Genomic DNA, 20,046 nt, shown 5'->3' with positions numbered 1-20,046 from the left:
ATAAGGAGAAAAAGAAAATGTATGTGATATCTTTGGGTGAGGATAAAAAGTTCCAAGGAAAACATTTTGTAAATGTTTTATATTTGTGAGACAATTTAAACAATCTAAACAAAGGTTTCTTTGGAAACGAGAAATTAGAGAAAGATTAAATTTATATAGATATTTCAGATTAGACTGTAGACTGATCTTTGTACATGAATTTAAATTTAGGTTTTTGCATTTTGATTCCTCTTGCTTTAGTGAAGATTTTGTAAAGAAGATGAAATTTCAACTCTTTAGAAAGGATAGAAATTAAGAGTGAAGTTGTCACAAACATGGGCAGTCTTAGATTTAGAATATAATATCAGAGGAAAGTATTAGTTCAAATTTGGAAATTGCATCAAAGCATCTTCTAGCTATGGACACCTGACTAGGACTTAGTAGAGAATAAACATAAGAGAAAGATTAAGTTTGGAACAGCATATTGGAGTATGTTGAAACTAAAGGTGAATAAAGTAGTAATTCAGTATAATTTCAGGGAGACTAGTTGTAGTGAGAAATTATAGAGGTGATAATATATAACATGTGTTTCTTCATTGAGAGATTAAATAATGTTATAAGAATGGAAGTTATAGTAGTAATTACCATTTGTGTCATGATTTACAATTTACAGAGTACTTTTATATATAAAAATCTGGTGAGATGGGGTGTATTCTTTTTGTTTTGTAGAAGAAGAAGAAGCTAAACAGAATAAATTCAGTGTAAGGGACTTGAGAGAAGTTCCAAAAAGTGACAAGAGGTCAAACTAGGGACATAAGTGTTCGTGTGTTTCTTTCCTGCTCCTTTAATATCTGTTGTGAGCACGACTTTGTATGTGACTCCTGACTGGAAGGAGCTTGATTAAAGAAGCCAGAATATCTGTGTAGGTAGATCAGTGATTTTTGAAGTAGAATTGTTTGTTTGGGATTGGCTATAAAGCCACTTATTCTCTGGTGAGGAAGAGCTTCATATAGTAGTTAGCTTTCAAAATGAGCTTTAAAGAAAGAGACGAAGTAAAGATTTGGTAGATCAGAGTTGATTTGGGGCACTACATAACAGCATTGTTTAGTATTAATGTCTAGAAATGAGTATAGGGGTTAAAGTTCACATTCCTTGGGGTAATTGTCAAATCCCCTTCTTCCTAAACTTAGTCCTTACCCACCTCTCCATCTTGGTATCTGTCTGCACTTGGACAAGTACCTGCCCTCCACTGCAGGAGACGTAATACTTGTCCATTCGTTGTTCTCAGGACTTTGCTTATTCAAATGCCTCCACTTTTCAAGGTTTTTGGCTTATCTCAGCCCTCAGTAATGCTGAACTCACGTTGTATTTGCGTTTACCAACCAACCACTCTTTGCATTTAGCATAAGCTACATAATACAGCATTAACTGACCTAAGCAATTTGGTTATAAGTGGCTAGGCTTAGTTGTTTAACCACAAATTCGCTAACAGATTTTAATCCGTACTAGATTAAATTCTAACAAAGTACAGACTTTAAATATTTATGAGTAAGTTAGTGCAAAACAGTTTGTACAACCTTTGTAGGTATGATAAAATGCCAGCTCTTTGTCCTTTTAGGAAAACTGATAGTACTCTGATGAAAGGTTCATTGGAGGCAATATTCTAGAGGTAGAGTTTTGTTACCACTGTAGTTGGCAGCAGCCAAACAGAATTGTCTGACTCAGTGGATGGATCTGACTCAGTGGATGGACACAGGACCATTTAGGGATCAAGCCTGGAGTGTCATTCCCAGGGCTGTGGGCTATAGATTTTGCTAAATTCTTATACCTTGTTCATGCATGGAGGAGGGGTGAATCTTAACAAATTTTAGCTAATCCACATTTCTTACACTTTACTGATTATTTTTTCCCCCTTCTTCCACCTTCCCCATCCCTCCAGTTCAAGCCGTTGTTTCTCAGTCTAATTGTGTAGGACACAGCTCCCTGGCCTGTGCTGGTATTATGAATGAGCCTTGTGCTCCCCCCGGCTGAGGCAGTCGCTTGCTGGACATAGGTCAGCCACTCACAGCAACTCTCACTGGCTGCCAGTCACTCACTCACGCTGGCTGCCGGCCACTCATGCTGGCTGCTGGCCACTCACCGTAGCACACGGCAGCCCACAGCAGCTCACAGTGGTTGCTGGCCACTCAGAGCAGCCCAGCTCCAGGGAGAGCCATTGTTCACAGTCTTAGCTGTAGAGGGCGCAGCTCACTGGCCTATGTGGGAATCGAACCGGCGACCTCGGCGTTAGGAACACAGCGCTCCAACCACCTGAGCCACCGGGCTGGCACCTCACATTACTGATTTCACCAGTGAGGGTATTTTCAGAAACAGGCCACTAATTTCATTATTAGCAAAATGTCTGGAGTTGATCAGAGATAAAAGAGTCAGAGAGGAGAGAAGATGCTACACTTCTGGCTTTGATGGAAGTAGGAACCATGAGCCAGATATTCAGGTAGCCCTTCGAAGCTAAAAAAAGGCAAGGAAACATTCTCCTTTAGGGCCTCCAGGAGGAATGTCAGCTTGACCCCACCTTGATTTTAGCCCGGTAAAACTGTGGGCTTCTGACCTTCAGAACTGTAAGATAATCTGTATTGTTTTAAGCCACCAAGTTTGTGGTAATTTGTTACAGCAGCGTAGGAAACTACTAACGTTTACAGTTTAAAGAGTGATGGGAAGAGATTCCCCCGACACCCCTGCTTTTGCTGCTTTTGGAGGAGATCTCAATTTAAACTACAGAGGAAATAATTGACTTTTTCTTATGTACGTCTCTACTCTTAATTCAAAGAGTGTTCAGAGTGAAGTGGCCCAGTAAAGTTGTCTTGGGCTCAGGGTATGCATGGCCACTCAGTACATTAGAAGGTAAAGGGTTCATGAAGTGTCAGTTTTAAAAATTTAGATTTTTTTTGGGAAAATCACTTCTATTTTTAAATGCACGTGGATGTATTAGAGAAAATAACGTACAGTTCTTAGAAATTTCAAAAATAAGCCGTGAAAATTAACTCTTATTAAATGGTAGAGGCCATTTGGGGAAAAGGGTTCCCAAAAAACGGTTTAAGGAACAGGATTTACTTGTTCCTTACTTAAGTGAAAAATTATAAGCACAAAGTGCATTAGTTATCTATGGCTGTGTAACAAATTACACTTAAACTGAGTTGTTACAGCAGCAAACATTTTCTCACAGCTTCTAAAGGACAGGAATCTGGGTGCCTCTGGTTCAAGGTATCTAAGAATGCTGTGATCAGGATGTTGGCTAGGGCTGTGTTCTGGTCTGACAGCTTGCAACTCAGTCTCTTGTGAGCTTTTGGGTTGAGAGTCTTGCTGGCAGTAGGCTGGGGACCCCTCAGTTCTTTGCTACTTGGGCCTCTCTCATATTGTGATGAGAAAGCGAGCCAGCCCTGAGCCCAAGACAGAAGCTACTTTTTTCTATAACCTAATCTCAAGTGACATTCCATTACCTGTGCCATATTCAGTTAGTTAGAGGCTAGTCAGTAACTCCAACTCACACTGAAGGGGAGATTAACCAGTGGCTTTCAGTGATCTCTGTCAGCGATCTTTATAAGCCTTGGTTTTGTCTCTCCCGACACTATTTATGTAACTTTGATGGCCTGATTTCTGAAATTATTTTCTTTCTGAATTTGTTTAATATCAATCTAGCAAAGTTGTTATGAGAATTAAATGAGATCATAGATACATATATAAAATGCTTGGCATATAGTAGATACTCAAAAGATAGCTATTTTGAAAAAATACAAATCAAGTGGCCAGTGGGCCCACCTATACCATGTTTCCCCGAAAGTAAGACCTAGCTGGACCATCATCTCTAACGCGTCTTTTGGAGCAAAAATTAATCAATATAAGACCCAGTATGATGTGATTAATTTTTGCTCCAAAAGACGCGTTAGAGATGATGGTCCGGCTAGGTCTTATTTTTGGGAAAACACGGTAAGTCCCCAAAATAAAGCTTCATAGTTTGAGATAATTCAGGGAGTTTTAAAAAGATGCATGAGCAGTCTGCTCTGTCTGGGAGGAAAAAGTCTCTCCAAGCTAAAATTATTTTCTGTAATTATGATTTATATATTCGAGATGTTCTTCACAGAGGTTTAGTCATGTTTGATGTTGACTTGGTTTAATGATGTAAATTGATTTACTGTCTCCCCCCCTTCTTTTTTATTTGGGAGAGATTAACACATTTCTTGGATACAAAAGCCACTCTACTCTTAGAGTATGATATTATTAATATTTGAAAAATCACCTGCTAATAAAGTAATACAACAGAAAAAAATGAAACTAGGGTAACTAGCCAAGGTGGTATCAGTGTTCTGATACTGCTAAATACAATTAGGTATCGTGCAGTTTATTTTGATCAAAATATTTTTAGATGATTGAGCTTTGGAATGCTAATACTCTGACATTTTTATATTCGAGGTTATCTATGTAAGCAAATATGATGCGAAATATGTTAGATTGGATATATTTTGAAAAAATTATGGCTGCTTAAAAAAGAAATCCAACACCAGTTTAAATGTTCAAATGTCATCTCAGATAAACAACTCAAACCATTTACTTTCATTCGTTTGTTTGAAATAATTTGAGCTATAACTTTATAAGTGGAAATGCATATTTAAATTTTTTTAAAATTTTGAGATATGTGATTTATTTTTTATTATAAAATACACAATTTTGTTATAAACTGAGGAAAGGAAAGATGATATGTTTACCATAATAGTTATATCCTTTTATTATTTTTATTAGGAAGTACGTATTCTGGAATCATCCCAAGACAATATTCTTTTACTTTTAATTCATTCTACCACCTTCCAGATGATTATAGAACTATAGCCATCCGATTGCCCAGTAGTTGAGGGAGAGGAGAGAAACACCGAAATACTTTCGTTACTGTTGGATCCGAATCATTCTCTTAACGGTGTTTTCCCTTTTCTCAGCACACCCCCAGTCTCTTTCAGAGTCACCACTTAGGGGAATTCTCTGACACTCCGAACACTTATTAATCTCGCTGCTTAGCAATTTAAGAAGGTTGTAATGTGAGAACAAAGCTTATTGCCATTGATTTGTTCTGCAAGTGTGTCTTTATTTAGTGTTTAATAATTAATTTCATCTAGTAATTTAATCTTTTAAAAATTAAAATTTGAGTATAATGTGGAAGATCACAGGTTTTTTACTGCCTTAAGCCTCAAGTCATTAATGACTTCTACTTGTGGGTTTTATGTTTGTGCTTCATGGAAATGAGTTTATCAAAGCTATTTTGGGTTAAGTACAATTTTCCCCCAGATGAATTGCTTGCTTAGGCTTAGCTGCCTTTTAGGTTACCTGCTACAGTAAATTTAGGCAGTTTTAGACACCAAATACACATCCACTAAAGTTAAAACATGGATAATAGTTGATATAATTTTGGGATTGGCAGAAAGAATGTTTTTAAAAGTTGCGATATAAATGCTACTTTAAAAAGTTTTCAATACTGGCTATAAGCATGTAGATTTAAGTGTGAAGTAATATTTGAAATGTGAAAGCTTTTAAGGTTCAGCTCCTCTGCTATTCTGTTTGCAGTAAACTTATAGGTATGTACCAGAAATTCATTTAATAAGCTTTCCTGTGGCTTTTTTTTTTTGATGGCTATAGATTTTATAAATGGCACTTTGTGATTTCTTTTATTAACAGAATTCTGCTTGGTCAGAGTCGTGATGGCATTGTGTTCAGCACTGATGACTATTTTCACCATCAAGATGGGTACAGGTATAATGTTAATCAACTTGGTGATGCCCATGACTGGAACCAGAACAGAGGTTTGTTTTGGGCCAAGTCTCCTGGGATAGAGCATTTGACTAGGAGTCAGAGGACTTAGGTTATTATTCAGCTGAACGACTTTGACAAGCCATTTAGATAGCTTGGAGACTCAGTGTTTTCATCTGTTAGAAGTGGTGATAATTATACTTGTCTTACCTGATCAAGGTTGTTGCGAAAATTAGAGAATTTAGATAGAATATTTTGTAAACTGTAAATAGTGTACCAGTATAAGCTGGTAAAATAGAGGTGTGGGATATTTTGGTAGGCTTTATTTTATATCTCTTGAATAAATTCAGAGAACTCTGATACTATAGTTCTGTATTCCCAAAAGTTATTTTCCTAAGAGTAATGCTAATGTTTTCTAAGGCTGATGTAATTAATGCCTGTGGATATTAAATTTTTCTCATTGATGTTACTCTGAAAAATCTATGTAATACATTTTTAATTGGCTCATGGATCAATTTATTTTCACTTTGGAATAGTGGTTCTTAACCTTAGCTGCACATTTGAATCACTTAGGGACCTTTTAAAAAAAAAATTGTGTCTGAGTCAGCCCCAGATATTCTGGTTTAGTTGGTCTGGAGTGGATCTAAGTGTTGGTAGTTTTTTGGAAATTACCCAGATATTCTAATGTTGCAGTCCGATTGAAAACTTGATCTAGAACTCTATAAGTAAATGCATGTAGTATAAGTTAATTTCTCTCTTTATAGATGAAGGATGTATTGATGATTTAACAAATTGACTTTATTATGAAACATTTTAAACTAAGAGTGGAGAGATTACAATGAACCCCATCCTGCCATCACTCAATTATTATCAGCTACCAAGATTTGCCATTATCGATGTTATCCTTTTAGTTTTCACTCCTCCTCCGTTTTTAATTTCCTGAAGTATTTTAAAGCAAATTCTAGATATGCTTTATGCATTTCAAATTAACCTTCTTCTTATAGGATAACTGCAAAGCCATCATCACACCTAAAAAGAAAACCCAATTCCTTGACGTGTAATACCCCGTCTGTAATCGTTTCCCCTATTGTCTTAACTATTTCTTTACAGTTATTTTGTTTAAATCAGGATCCAAACAAGGTCCTTACAGTACATTTGGTTTTATATTTCTTTTAATTATGTTAATCTGTAGCAATTTCCCCTCTTTTCACCCTTATACAAGTTCATTAACTTGTTGCAGAAATTTGGTTGTCTTACAGAACATCCTATACTGTTAGTTGTCTACTTGCTTCTTGATGGTGACCATTTAACTTCTTCCTGTTGTTCCTGTATATTGCCCTAAATGGAAGTTAGCTCTAGACTGGAGGATTTATTAAGTTCAACTTATTTTTTTTGTAAGCAAAACTCTGGTCCCATTTTTCATGATGCTAGATGGATCAGTAGCTTCTAAGGGACAGCCTGCTCCCTCCATTATCAGGTTCCCTGTGAACCTTACCTCATTACTAATGGTTTTATCCAAAAATGAGTTGTTTGCTGAATCAGTTATTTCATTAAGGGTTCAAAATGGTGATTTTTCTGGGTCTGTTGTTCCTTGAAGTGCAGTATGCACAGAAAAAACTGGATAAGTGCTTTTCTTTTTTATTGTCAATTTTCAGAATAAGGAATTTGTGAGCATATTTTTGAGTAAAACGTTTCACTCTGTTACAGTTCATGGTTTCACAGGAAATTTTAAATATTAAATAAGTTTGATTATAAGACTATTTCTTAGTATTGGTTCTGTGACATTCTAGGATTTCTCCAAATATGTTAGAGTAGCATAAAAATCTCAAAAACTAAAACAGAACATTAATTGCCCAAATAAATGATGGTATTGCAATTCCAAAAATGTTTGGTGTTATCAGCCTTAAGGGAATAGGAGTAGGGAATAAGTGGATGAATAAGGCACGGGTAGAGCCAGTGTGCCATTGGGCTGGGGAGCTTGTTTGTGGGGGGCGTTTTTTCTCTTTGCAGAACTAGTCTAGAGCATTTCATGAAAAGGTTCATATTTGTGAATTATACTGCTGAACAGAATAATGGTGTCAAGCAGCTGGTTATATTATTAGTATAACAAATATGTGCTTTTTCAGGGTAACTTTTACCTTTTTCAAGGTAATACAACTAGCAGTCATTACATGTTTTGAAAATTATAAGCATGACTTACGTAGGACAGAATTTCTCAACAAATATATATATATATATATTTTTAATTTTCAGGCAACCCCATGAGTTAGGGTTTTTTTTCTTCTTTTTTTAGGACTTTATTGGGGAACAGTGTGTGTGTACTTCCAGGACTTTTTTCCAAGTCAAGTTGTTGTCCTTTCAGTCTTAGTGTGGAGGGCGCAGTTCAGCTCCAGGTCCAGTTGCCGTTGCTAGTTGCAGGGGGCACAGCTCACCATCCCTTGTGGGAGTCGAACTGGCAACCTTGTGGTTGAGAGGACGCGCTCCAACCAAGTGAGCCATCCGGGAGCTCAGTGGCAGCTCAGCTTAAGGTGCTGTGTTCAATCTTTAGTTGCAAGGGGCGCTGCCCACCATCCCTTGCGGGACTCAAGGAATCGAACTGGCAACCTTGTGGTTGAGAGCCACTGGCCCATGTGGGAATCGAACCGGCAGCCTTCGGAGTTAGGAGCATGGAGGTCCAACCGCCTGAGCTACCGGACCGGCCCCAACAAATACTTATTATATAGTTTTAAATGTTAGGCACTATTCTGAGACTATCTGTTTACCTCATCTTTATTATTAGAAGACTAAATACATCTTAAGACTGCTTTGCCTGTAAATTGAAAACATCTCTAAGGTGTTATTATTCTCTTAGAGTATGGTGGTTAATTTGTTTAAGAAAATGACACTCATTATTTGGATATTCAAGCATTGCTTACTTAGCTCTATTCTGCTGGGGTACGCTGGAATGTACTGGATAATGATTATTCATGGAAAGAGGATAGTCTCCCCATTGTTTGGTTAATAAACTCCCCTTCTAGAACATAACTGCTGGAGGTGTAAGCCTAACTATCTGACATTGGAAGAATTACTTTAATAAGTTTTTTTTTTTAATGAAAGTTCTGATCACTGTTTATGATTGAGAATGGAGCATTGAGAGGTGATAGCATCTTGATATCCTATTTATGACCCAAATTCTAAATTTCTTTTGGTATGTAGAGACATCTCTCCCATACATGTATTCCACTATAGTCATTACTATTTAACTAACTAAACTTTAGAATTCTGCCTGCCCTGGATCTATGGATAAATGTTGTCATTATGTAGAACTTAATGGTTTGAATTCTAAAACCCAAGAAAACTTCCATATCATTGCATTTTTGCCTCAGCCTTTTAAATTTTATTATGGGTTCTTAATTATATTTATTGTCTTTTTTTTTTTTTAACATAAGTCTTTCTTATTTCAAAAGCATTGTTTGTCATTGTAAAACATTAGAAAAGACAGATAAGGATAAAATGCAGATATTCCCACCCCTTACAGATGACCACTCTTGATTTCTTAGTAGCTCTTGTGTGTGTTTTTTTTAATTAAATTTATTGGGATGACAATGGTTAGTAAAATCACATAGGTTTCAAGTATGCAATTCTATAATACATCATCTGTATATCATGTTGTGTGCTCACCACCCAGAGTCAGTTCTTCTTCCATCACCATATATGTGACTCCCTTCTCAGATCTTTATATTTTGACCAAAATAAGATCATACTTACATGTTGTTTTGCTACCTGCAATTTTCAGTTAACAAGTATCCATTTTTCCATGTCAATAAATGTTCACCTCTTTTCATACTCAGACCATATTCAAATGTAACTTTTTCCTGTATTTCCTATAAATGAAAGTTAGCTCTAGACTAAAAGCTGCAGTAACTGTAAGTTCAACAAAATGTTTCCCCCAAATGTTCTTTACAGTTAGTCTGTCAAAATCAGCATCTGGTTTGGAGAATACACACTGCATGTGGTTATGTCTCCTAACTCCTATTAGTTTAGCAGAGTCTTTTTTTCCATGGCACCGACTCAAGAGATTGCACAGTTTTGGTTTTAAGTACCGAGATGTAGAAAGTTTCTTAGTAATGAATGTTTACATTTTATTTGTGTATTTTAACCTAATAGTTCTGTGGTTGTGTTTTTTTTTTGTTGTTTTTTTTTTAATTTATTTTTTATTTCAGCAAAGCAAGCTATCAATCAGGGGAGATCTCCAGTTATAATAGACAACACTAATACACAAGCTTGGGAAATGAAACCATATGTGGAAATGGTAAATATGAGATATCAGAGAGTTTTTATGTTTTATTCTTGTCGATTTTTTTATATTCTGGAATTTTGGTTACTTTGATTTTTATTATTAAAACATTTGTCCTTGTTTTCTAAAGAATGTGTTGGTTTGCTTAGTTTTAAAAAATTGGGAATGGTGTATATTAAGGAATATAGTCATCTTACTAGTTTTGCCTCAACTTGAGGATAGTAATTGAAATTTGTCCAGTTAAATAGTCTTAACATTTTTATAAACCGTATTATTTTAAAAGTAAAAATTTTCTTGACTGAGCAAATTTAGAAGTAGTCTAAATGAAATTTATGTCTGTCTGCCTACTTTTTACTTTAAAAAGTATTTTCTGGGTTTTGTTTTTCTTCCTTTCCTTTGTATAGGCCATAGGAAAAGGATACAGAGTAGAGTTTCATGAACCTGAAACTTGGTGGAAATTTGATCCTGAAGAATTAGAAAAGTAAGGCACTCAAATTTGTTTTGAATCCCTACCTTTTTTTCTTTCTTTTTTACACAATGTCTTTGCCAGCTTTGTCTGTCATATCTTTGCTACTTGTGAGTAGGGACTACTGCTTCTTACTTTCTGATAAGAGGAACATTGACTTTAATTCAGTGTTTTTGAGGTATGCCTGGCCTTGTTAAATTTTATTAAAATTTTCTTGTTAATATTATATGAATTCCTACATTGTTTCACAATATACTGAATGCTAGTGGAGATCCAGAAAACTTTGAGGGAAGAATTAGGAGTTTTCCCTCTGGTTTTTAGCAAGGCCACTTCTTTCTCTGTGTTGTCCTTCCAACTTCATCTCCTTCCCATTTTAGGTCCCATCACCTTTTTACCTGATGCTTTTCATCTTGCTCCCTGTTTTTCATCTTTACTACTGGAGCTCTATAATCTCATAACCAAGATCCTGGGAGTCACTGTGTTTTGGAATTCAGATTAGTTTTTGGGGTTAAAAAGGTAATATAGTGTATATACCTCATCATAACACCCCTGGCAGAGTTTGGGCAGCATGTCATAATCAAACATCGTAATATTTCTGCAGTAAACTATGACTAAGTAGTCTAAGGAGATGAGAAAGGCTGTATATAATGTGTTACCAGTTCTGAGTAGATCGTGCTGCCAGATGAGTGCAGGTCTGGTTAGATTTCGCTGCCATATGAGTCAACAAAATGAGTTTTCAGAGTATTTTAGGTTTTAGAATTTGTGGTGACGGATTGTGTGTGGACTTGTATTGCTTTCAACCTGCTCTTCCCTTTGGGTTTATTTTTACCTTTATCCCTTTCCTCTGACAGCATTGGTTTTCTTGACAATGACTCTTTTTTTCCTTCATTTTCACCCTCCACTTTTGGTAACACTTTGAGATATAATTCACATACTTAACAATTTACCCATTAAAAATATACAGTTTATTGGTTTTCAGTATATTCATAGGGTTGTGCAATCATCTTCTTCCTTTTTTAAAAAACTGTTGTTTTTTGTTTCCCCTCCCACCTCAGTTTGCCCTCTACCAGCTTAAAGCTGTTATTCTCTATGGTGTCCAGTTAATAATTCTTTCCCCTTTGCGTTTCATTCCTTTAGTTATCTTACTGTCCCTTTCTGATTTGCATGTCATGTGTTCATATATAAATAGGAAAACTGGTAGATTTATTAATACCTGGTATTGTTGCCTGATTCTGTGTATATTGCACCTCAGGTGGAAGAGATGGAAGTTGAAAAACTTTTAAAGATATTTGGGTTATGGTGAACAAATGAATTGATGAAATTGTTGTACAGTTAGGCTTTGTTTACTTTTCAGGGATTGTTGAAATTTATTGTAATTCTTAATATAAATTGACTTTACAAAATAAAGTCAGTTTAACTGATGTCTAGCATTGTTTGATTTTTTTGGTAAAGAATTGATTGAATCATCAAATTTGATACATTGTGGATTTAGTCATATCTTGCCAGTTTTCAACTTGAGATTTTTTTTTTTCAGTCTTTTGTCTTCTCTCTTGCTTTTTTTTCTCATCTTGAACTCAAACATCAATAGTTTTGAAAAGTAAACATTTCTTCTGTGTCCTTTTTCTGGGTAAAATGAATTAGCATTAGTAAATCAACTATAACATTAAATGTAAAATAATGTTCTTGTGTGTTTTGCCATGTCCATGTCAAGGTACAGAAAACTACAAGAGTAAAATAAATTGTAAAAACTTCTTTGAGGGTCAAGAATAATTTTTAAACCACTTTTTGTAGTCATAATTAAACTCACAGAAAAGTACATAAAATATAAACATAACAGTTGACAAATTGCTTATAAGGCAAATATTAATTTAGCCATTCCCTATGTCATGAAAGCATGTCACCTCAGAAGTTTTTTGAATTCCTTTTCCCAGTAACAATTTTTGGTAATTACTTCTTGCTTTTCTTTAAAGCACCTTTATTTTTTTCTATAACATTTTTTGCCTTAACACCATAGTTTATTTTTTAAACTTTATATAAATAGAATTATGTAGTATGTAGTTTTTATATCCACTTTCTTTCACTTAACATTATATTTGTAAGCTATGTCCAAATTGTTATATCTCTCATAATAATTTTGTGTTGATAATAGGTTTTAAAAATGCAATAGGAAGTGTCCTAAAATAACTTTTAAAAAGTGATAAATATTTGATATTGATTTTTGAAGGTCTTACAAGCCCACTCAATTCTTCTATAATTCTCAAAATGGTGTCTCATAATCTTTAATTTTGTAATTAAAAAATAGGGGAGATTAACTGGTTGCTGAATGAATCAGTAGTTAGTCTGTGTGATGAAGCCAGAATCAGTTAACATTTTGCTCTGGTTTATGGTATCTTTAAATCTTTTTAAAATGTTTAAAACTTTGAGAGAGCCAGTATACATTTTTTTTGGTATTAAATGTTGATAAATGAGATTGTATCTCCTAGTATTTATCTGTAAAATATAATTTAGAATCTATACTCGATTAAAACAACTTTATCTCTAAGCTTATACATTCTTTAAAAAGAATTAAAATCCTTTTCTTTTTTGGTAGGAGGAATAAACACGGTGTGTCTCGAAAGAAGATTGCTCAGATGTTGGATCGTTATGAATATCAAATGTCCATCTCTATTGTAATGAATTCAGTGGAACCAGCACACAAAAGCACACAAAGACCCCCTCCTACAGAGGAGGGACAGAGGTGGGGAGGCCCTCTAGGCTCACATAATCACATCTGTGTCACATATAATCATTAGGTTGACTATCTTCAACTAACACATTTTTTTTGCTTGTCTTTGAAAATAATTAGTGAGCCTTTTTTGAAGTTTAAATAGTTTCAAATAAAAAAAAGTACTACATTGCCTCACAGAAGATGTTCTCAGCAAGTTGTTTAAAGTCTAAAGTGTAAATAAAAATTATATAAAATTGTATTTTAAATGTTTTTATAATCTTTTGTTGTAATACCTTCAGTTATTATGAAGGTGCCTGCGTGGGTAAGAAATAGAATGTTTTTCTACAATTGAATTTTAAACAAAATTATCTATTTTGTAGATAACGTTGAACAGTTTTCTAGTTCATACTGAAATCTAACTTTTCATAAAACTTTAGTATTTTTCCTTAAATACCTTAAACATACAAGAAGTACTAACTGGTTATAGGCACCATAGTTGATTCCCTGTTTATTATATAGGTAAAATTATGTTTCCGCAAATTAATCTGTGTAACAAAATATTTCCAAGCTATAATTAGCATATCAGTTAAAATTCTCCATCAAATGCCATACGTCAGGTGTGTCAGTCACCTGGGAAGTTTTCTCCATAATTACGTGTTCATAAACTATGTATACATATTCATCACCATTCTTAAGCCACCCCATTCTCCCCCACACCCTCTAGTTCTGGGATGGACACGTAGGGAAATCACTCTATAGTTAGGAAATCTCAGGCTGTTCTGATACGCATCACTCTTTTCTATTAAGCACTGCATAATTCTAGTGTAAAAATCTATTATATTAGACTGCTCCTTAGTTGTAATTATGCGAAGGTTTGTCTTGTAGGATGTTTTATTTCTCCTGGAGAGCCAACCGTTATCTCACTGGATAGTTAGATTGTGTTCCTTCAATTAAATTTAAAAACCAGGAGGAATTCATTTCAGAGATCTGGTAATTCATCCTAATCTTTGCTTTGATTTACTCTTTTTTAGGGGAAAAAAATACCAGCTAATTACATGATTATTTTTTAAAAATAATCATCATGACCCTTTGTAAGTTTTATATGACATTTCATGGCCTTTCAACTTTCTCCTAAACCAGCCCATCCTGAATCTGATAATCCTTCTTTATATGTTGTTTTAAAACCTTTTACTATTCTTTTCCATTTTGCTTAAATGTTCTCCCACATCTTTATATTACTTTTTAAGTAATATTAAGTTGCTGGGCTCAAAACTAAACACAATGTTATCAACAAGGTCTTTATTATATTTCTTTTAGAGATAAGAATACTATTCCCATTTATTTGTACTATTCAATTCTGTTTACACTTAAATTCGTATGACCTTGCTTTATCTTGTTTAACACATGTATGTTTGTATGTATTTGTTCATCTTAACAAATTATGTAGTAGGAATATGCTAACTCGTATTTTGTGTGTAAGTATATATAGATATTTGTATTATACATACACACATTTCCTTCATCCACTATTTTCATGTATTCTTTTGTTTCAGAGTAATACTTCTTGGTTATTTGGACTTGTATTTCCTAGTATTTTATTATATAAATTATCATATCTGGAAAATAGCCTAAAAGGATTTCATTTGGGGACAGGTGAAAGTAAGATATGTCTTGTGTGTCCTTTTCCCTGTCTTTATAAAACTTTGTTTAGGAGTAATAGTACTATATATTTATGGTTTTTGAATAATAGATTCTTTTTTCTTTTTCTTTTTTTTTTTTTAAAGATTTTGTTGGGGAAGGGGAACAGGACTTTATTGGGGAACAGTGTGTACTTCCAGGCCTTTTTTCCAAGTCAAGTTGTTGTCCTTTCAATCTTAGTTGTGGAGGGTGCCGTTCAACTTCAAGTTGTTGTCCTTTCAGTCTTAGCTGTGGAGGGCGCTGCTTAGCTCCCGGTCCAGTTGCTGTTGGTAGTTGCAGGGGGCACAGCCCACCATCCCTTGTGGGAGTTGAGGAATTGAACTGGCAACTTTGTGGTTGAGAGGATGCGCTCCAACCAACTGAGCCATCTGGGAGCTCAGCGGCAGCTCAGCTTAAAGTGCCATGTTCAATCTTAGTTGCAGGGGGCGGAGCCCACCATCCCTTGGTGGAGTCGAACCGGCAACCTTGTGGTTGAGAGCCCACTGGCCCATGTGGGAATTGAACCCGCAGCCTTCGGAGTTAGGAGCATGGAGCCCCAACTGCCTGAGCCTCCAGGCCGGCCCCTGAATAATAGATTCTTAATTAGCCCAATTTATGTTAAGTAAGTAGAGAATTGCCTTGGGAAGATATAAATTATGAGAAAACTTGTTTATGTTAGATAATAAGTCTTCTGAGTACTAAATAATCATCATTCAGAGATCATTAATCAATTACTGATTTATTTTTATAAATGCATTTTTGTTTGTTTGTTTTTAAAAATTTTATTGGGGAAGGGGAGCAGGACTTTATTGAGGAACAGTGTGTATTTCCAGGACTTTACTGGGGAAGAGTGTGTTTTTCCCAGGACCCATGTCAAGTTGTTGTCCTTTCAGCCTTAGTTGTGGAGGGCGCAGCTCATCTCCAAGTCCAGTCACCATTTTCAATCTAGTTGCGGGGGGGCGGGGGGGGGCGCAGCCCACCATTCCATGATGATGGTGGCCACCCCTCAGCAGCTCAGTGGCAGCTCAGCTCAAGGTGCCATGTTCAATTCTAGTTGCAGGGCCTGCAGTCCACCATCCCTTGTGGGAGTCAGACAGGCAACCTTGTTGAGAGCATGTGCTCCAACCAACTGAACCATTTGGCTGCCTGGGAGCTCAGCGGCATCTCTTTGCCCTCACTCCAGTTGCAGAGGGTGCAGCTTGCTGGCCCATGTGGGAATCGAACTGGCAACCCTGTTGCTCAGAGCTTGCGCTCTAACCAACTGAGCCAGCCATCCGCCCCTAAATGCGTTTTGAGGCAGGGAAATTCACATTCTGAAAGACTTTCCATTTGTTGTTAAGACAAAATTAAATTAATGGTTACCCCAAGAATTGTGGCTAATTTTATTTTGTGAACAGTAGCAGAATGGAAGAATGAATATGCAATCAAAGAGACCCAAATCCCTAGTATAAGGCATTGCTTGGTGTTAAAAATCCATAAAATATGAAATTTGCCAATTAAAGATTGTCATCAAAATTTTTTCTACTGTCAGATATACGTATGTATATTTTCTATTCAGATATATTCTTAATCGATTAGCCCCAGCTGCCATCTCCCATTCTGAGTTGATTTCCCTGAAAAAAAATAAACTGGGTGTTAGTCACCATATTTAAGGTGAAATACATTTTAGTTACACACAGTACAACTTCTAGTAAGTTTAAGTTGTTTTTCTTTCATATGCTTGGTGTAAAAATCACTTTTCCTTTTTTTTTTTTTTTAAACTTTTATGTATTTTAAGCGTGTTTTTCCAGGACCCATCAGCTCCAAGTCAAGTAGTTGTTTCAATCTAGTTGTGGAGGGTACAGCTCACAGTGGCCCATGCGGGGATCGAACCGGCAACCTTGTTGTTAAGAGCACCGTGCTCTAACCAACTGAGCTAACCAGCTGCCCCTATAATTTTCTTTATGTCATAATCCTGTTAATAAAAATACTTGTGTTGTAATTAAGTTGAACTTTTCATATTGCTTTTTAAATAGATCATCTTTATTTTCAGCATTCACCTTTTTAAAAGAAAATATTAGTTTTAAAATGTTTATGTCTTTTAAAATCAGATTGTTTTCAGGAGATTGGGTTATATATGCTATATTGTTGGAGTGATAAAGGTGGTTTATAAGTACCAGAAGTTTGCTCATCTTTTGCCTAATTAATATAGTTTATGGAATTTTCCAGTTTTATTTATAGAGTTTTTGAAGAGTTCATAATTTCAAAGGATATAAAGTACTTGTTTTGACCAAATTCGAGTTTTTGTTATTCAAAAATGTCTTATTTTTCTTAGTCTGGTTTTCTAAGTATTTATAAAGAAAATTGGTAGTGTTCTGTTTCCTCTCTCAAAACTCTTAAAGAAATGTGGTAGTTTATGTATTAGTGCCTTGACCAGATAGGTTTGCTAGGCTCTGCTTGCTGCTCGCGGCACTAGCCTTTAGTGAAGTTTTATGTAGTGTTCCAGCCGTGGATGAAGTTTCCTTTCCTGTCTTTTTGTTTTTTTTGTTTTAACATCTGCAACTCATATAAATAGAGTAACACCTGTTAGTCTAGAATCATAACAAAATACTAGTTTTGTTACTGTGACCATTTAGAGTAAATCTTTGGAGGCAGCAGGAAGAGCAGATTGAGTTAGTGGTTTTTAGAGTTAAGTCTTAATGGGTTACAATTTGTAAATAAAAATTTTTTCCTTTAAAATTGTTAGCTTATGAATTGACAGGGAAAGGAGTGGTTATATTAATTAATGAGTATTTTTTATGTGATGGTTTTCTTTACCAATTAAATAAGATTGGCATACCAATATTTATATTCTTCAAATTAAGCTACTATGAAAACAATTGGTCTCTGTGTGTACTACATTGTCTCCTTAAAAACGTTCTTAAGGATTATAAGTAGTAGTATTAAATTTGTTGAAATAGATTCTGAAAGAGGAATAATTAGTGATTGTCTTGTATATTTTTTATTCCCTTTTTCACTTTGCAAAGCAGCGTTTACATTAATTCAATTCAGTTGATTAAAATTGCCAAGTGTTTTAAAGTCTAAAAAAATTTTACTTTTGCATTATTTGTAAATTTTAATGCAAACCTTGAGCAGTTTATGATTTTTGCAAGTTCAGAGAACACTCTATAACTGTTATAGATTGGTTATAATTTACACTCAGTATCTTTATTTAGATTACACTGAATGGCATAGCTTTTGTAATGGAACATACATGTGTGTGTGCTTAATGTTGAATATATTTCCTATGGAAATTCATTATGCTCTGTCACTGTTAAATTATGCACAGAAGCAAGGGGAAAGAATAGCATAAATAACTCTTTAGAAAGAGGTCCTCAAGAATAAATAGTTATTCTCAAAACTAAGGCTGTGTCTGTTGGAAAGTTTTGACTTTTTGGTACATTTAAAAGTCTATCTTAGTCATTTAGATTAGAAATCATCTCTTTTTTTCCCTTTCCTCGTTACATATATTGTTCTGTGAATGATAACCCTTCCAAATGTGATAATTGCAATAATTACATATTATAATATACTTCCCAGTACAGAATCCAGTAACTGTAATAAGCTATTTTAAATTTAAACATGAACAATATAGATTATTTTATCTAGTATGGACACAGCCATCGTCTGACCCCTAATCTTAGAACTAGACACAAGCATTATTTTGGTGAGTAACTAAAGACTTTGTCTAGGACTGTTGTCCGGTTGTTAATATTTCCATGTTTTTGTAATTGAACTTTGGTAAATTAATGAAAAGACAGAGAGGTTGTGCGATGAGTTGTTGGGTTTTTGCCTCTCAACTTTATTAATAACTAAGGGGAAAAAAGTAGGAATAATCTGTTCATTTATGGTTAAAATTGTGTTCAATAGAGTCCATTGAAATATACTTTATTTGAATTTTCTTTTTTTGTGGATTTAACTGTGTTCTCAGGACATATAAAATGAAAATTTTACGCTTGGGGTTAGTTCATCTGCAACTAGTAATTATAATTGTACAACTTTGTTACTGTCTCTTCAATTATAATTCTGAACTCTTCAGTTTTTTTAGTATAACAAAATGAGAGAAAATTTGGTTTTGGGAAGGGATTGTGGGTTCTTCTTAATACTTTGTTTTGTTTTTTGTCTTTAAGAATGTTAGAAACCATGTTTCTTTCCTAATCTTTTTCTGTATACATGGGTTTTTTTTTTTCTTTTATTCATTTTCTGCTCAGCTATCTTTGTATAACCTCATAACATTTTTCATGAAGATGATGAGATGTTAAGTGACTGACAAAGTAGAGGTAACATTTTTTCCCTCCTCTGTTCCACTGCACTCATTGTTTCTTTTGAACCTTACTTAACTGTGTTAAACTTACCGTCACACCTTCGTAGTTAGTTTTCTGACCCTGTGGTTAAGATAGAACTTTAATATGAAAAGTACTTGGAAAGATTTATAAAAATCTATCAATGTGTTACTCATTTGTTAGGAATCCCATAAGCTTGGCATAGTAGTACTTGGCTGTGTGGATTTCAGAAAAAATTCTTTTATAGTACTTTAGCATCGTGATGACAGACTAGATGAAAAGTCGTAGTTGGAAATTCGCTGTTACGGAATTCACTATTATGTCATGAATCTCCAGTCTGCCCATCGTAAAGAACTGAATAATTTTGAAGGAAAACTGATAGCTATTTTGATTTCAACTTTTATGGGTGGGTCTTCATATTCTGCAATGTTGCTATAATGGTCAATAGGAAGTTAATACCTAGCACCAAGCCTTAAATTAATAATACTTATTTAGGTAGCTGCCATTTATTTAATGCTTGTCCGTGCCAAGCCCTATTTTAAATGTGATTGTTAACGGTCTGTAATTTTTCATAACAATGTGTAAGGGTTTTATAAAGAAAAAATTAACAGGTTAAGCAACTTGTCAAACATAATTTCTCTAGGGAGAGATGCAACTGGAATTCAAATCTACATCATATATTCCTCATTATATGCCATTTTACCTTTTAAATTACATAGTCTTTTTAAAAAAAATTTATTTTTTCAAGGCAGGAAAGAAATTCCAGTGAAGAGTTAAGTGCATCTTTACAGTCAGTACCTTTGATGTATAGGGTTTGAAGGTATGTTGATTTATCAGTGAAGTTGGGTGA

General features: G+C 34.8%; 1 protein-coding gene across 10 annotated transcripts in view; it reads left to right on the top strand.

Moving 5' to 3' along the window:
• Positions 1–20,046, top strand: part of N4BP2L2 (NEDD4 binding protein 2 like 2) — a 99,991-nt gene that overhangs the window by 3,420 nt on the left and 76,525 nt on the right. For 8 of the 10 annotated variants that reach the window (XM_074330093.1, XM_074330094.1, XM_074330096.1 and 5 more), the window contains exons 3-6: positions 5,698–5,822; positions 9,972–10,060; positions 10,450–10,526; positions 13,102–13,248. In XM_074330093.1, the coding sequence (XP_074186194.1) occupies positions 5,698–5,822; positions 9,972–10,060; positions 10,450–10,526; positions 13,102–13,248 (438 nt within the window). Of the gene's footprint in view, positions 1–5,697; positions 5,823–9,971; positions 10,061–10,449; positions 10,527–13,101; positions 16,647–20,046 lie in introns of those variants that run through there. The other 2 variants (XM_074330092.1, XM_074330097.1) reach the window with 2 other exon arrangements.

The sequence above is a fragment of the Rhinolophus sinicus genome, linkage group LG04 (genome assembly GCF_036562045.2).
Source record: "Rhinolophus sinicus isolate RSC01 linkage group LG04, ASM3656204v1, whole genome shotgun sequence".
NCBI classification, from domain to species: Eukaryota; Metazoa; Chordata; class Mammalia; order Chiroptera; family Rhinolophidae; genus Rhinolophus; species Rhinolophus sinicus.
This window is presented reverse-complemented; position numbering and strand designations above follow the sequence as displayed.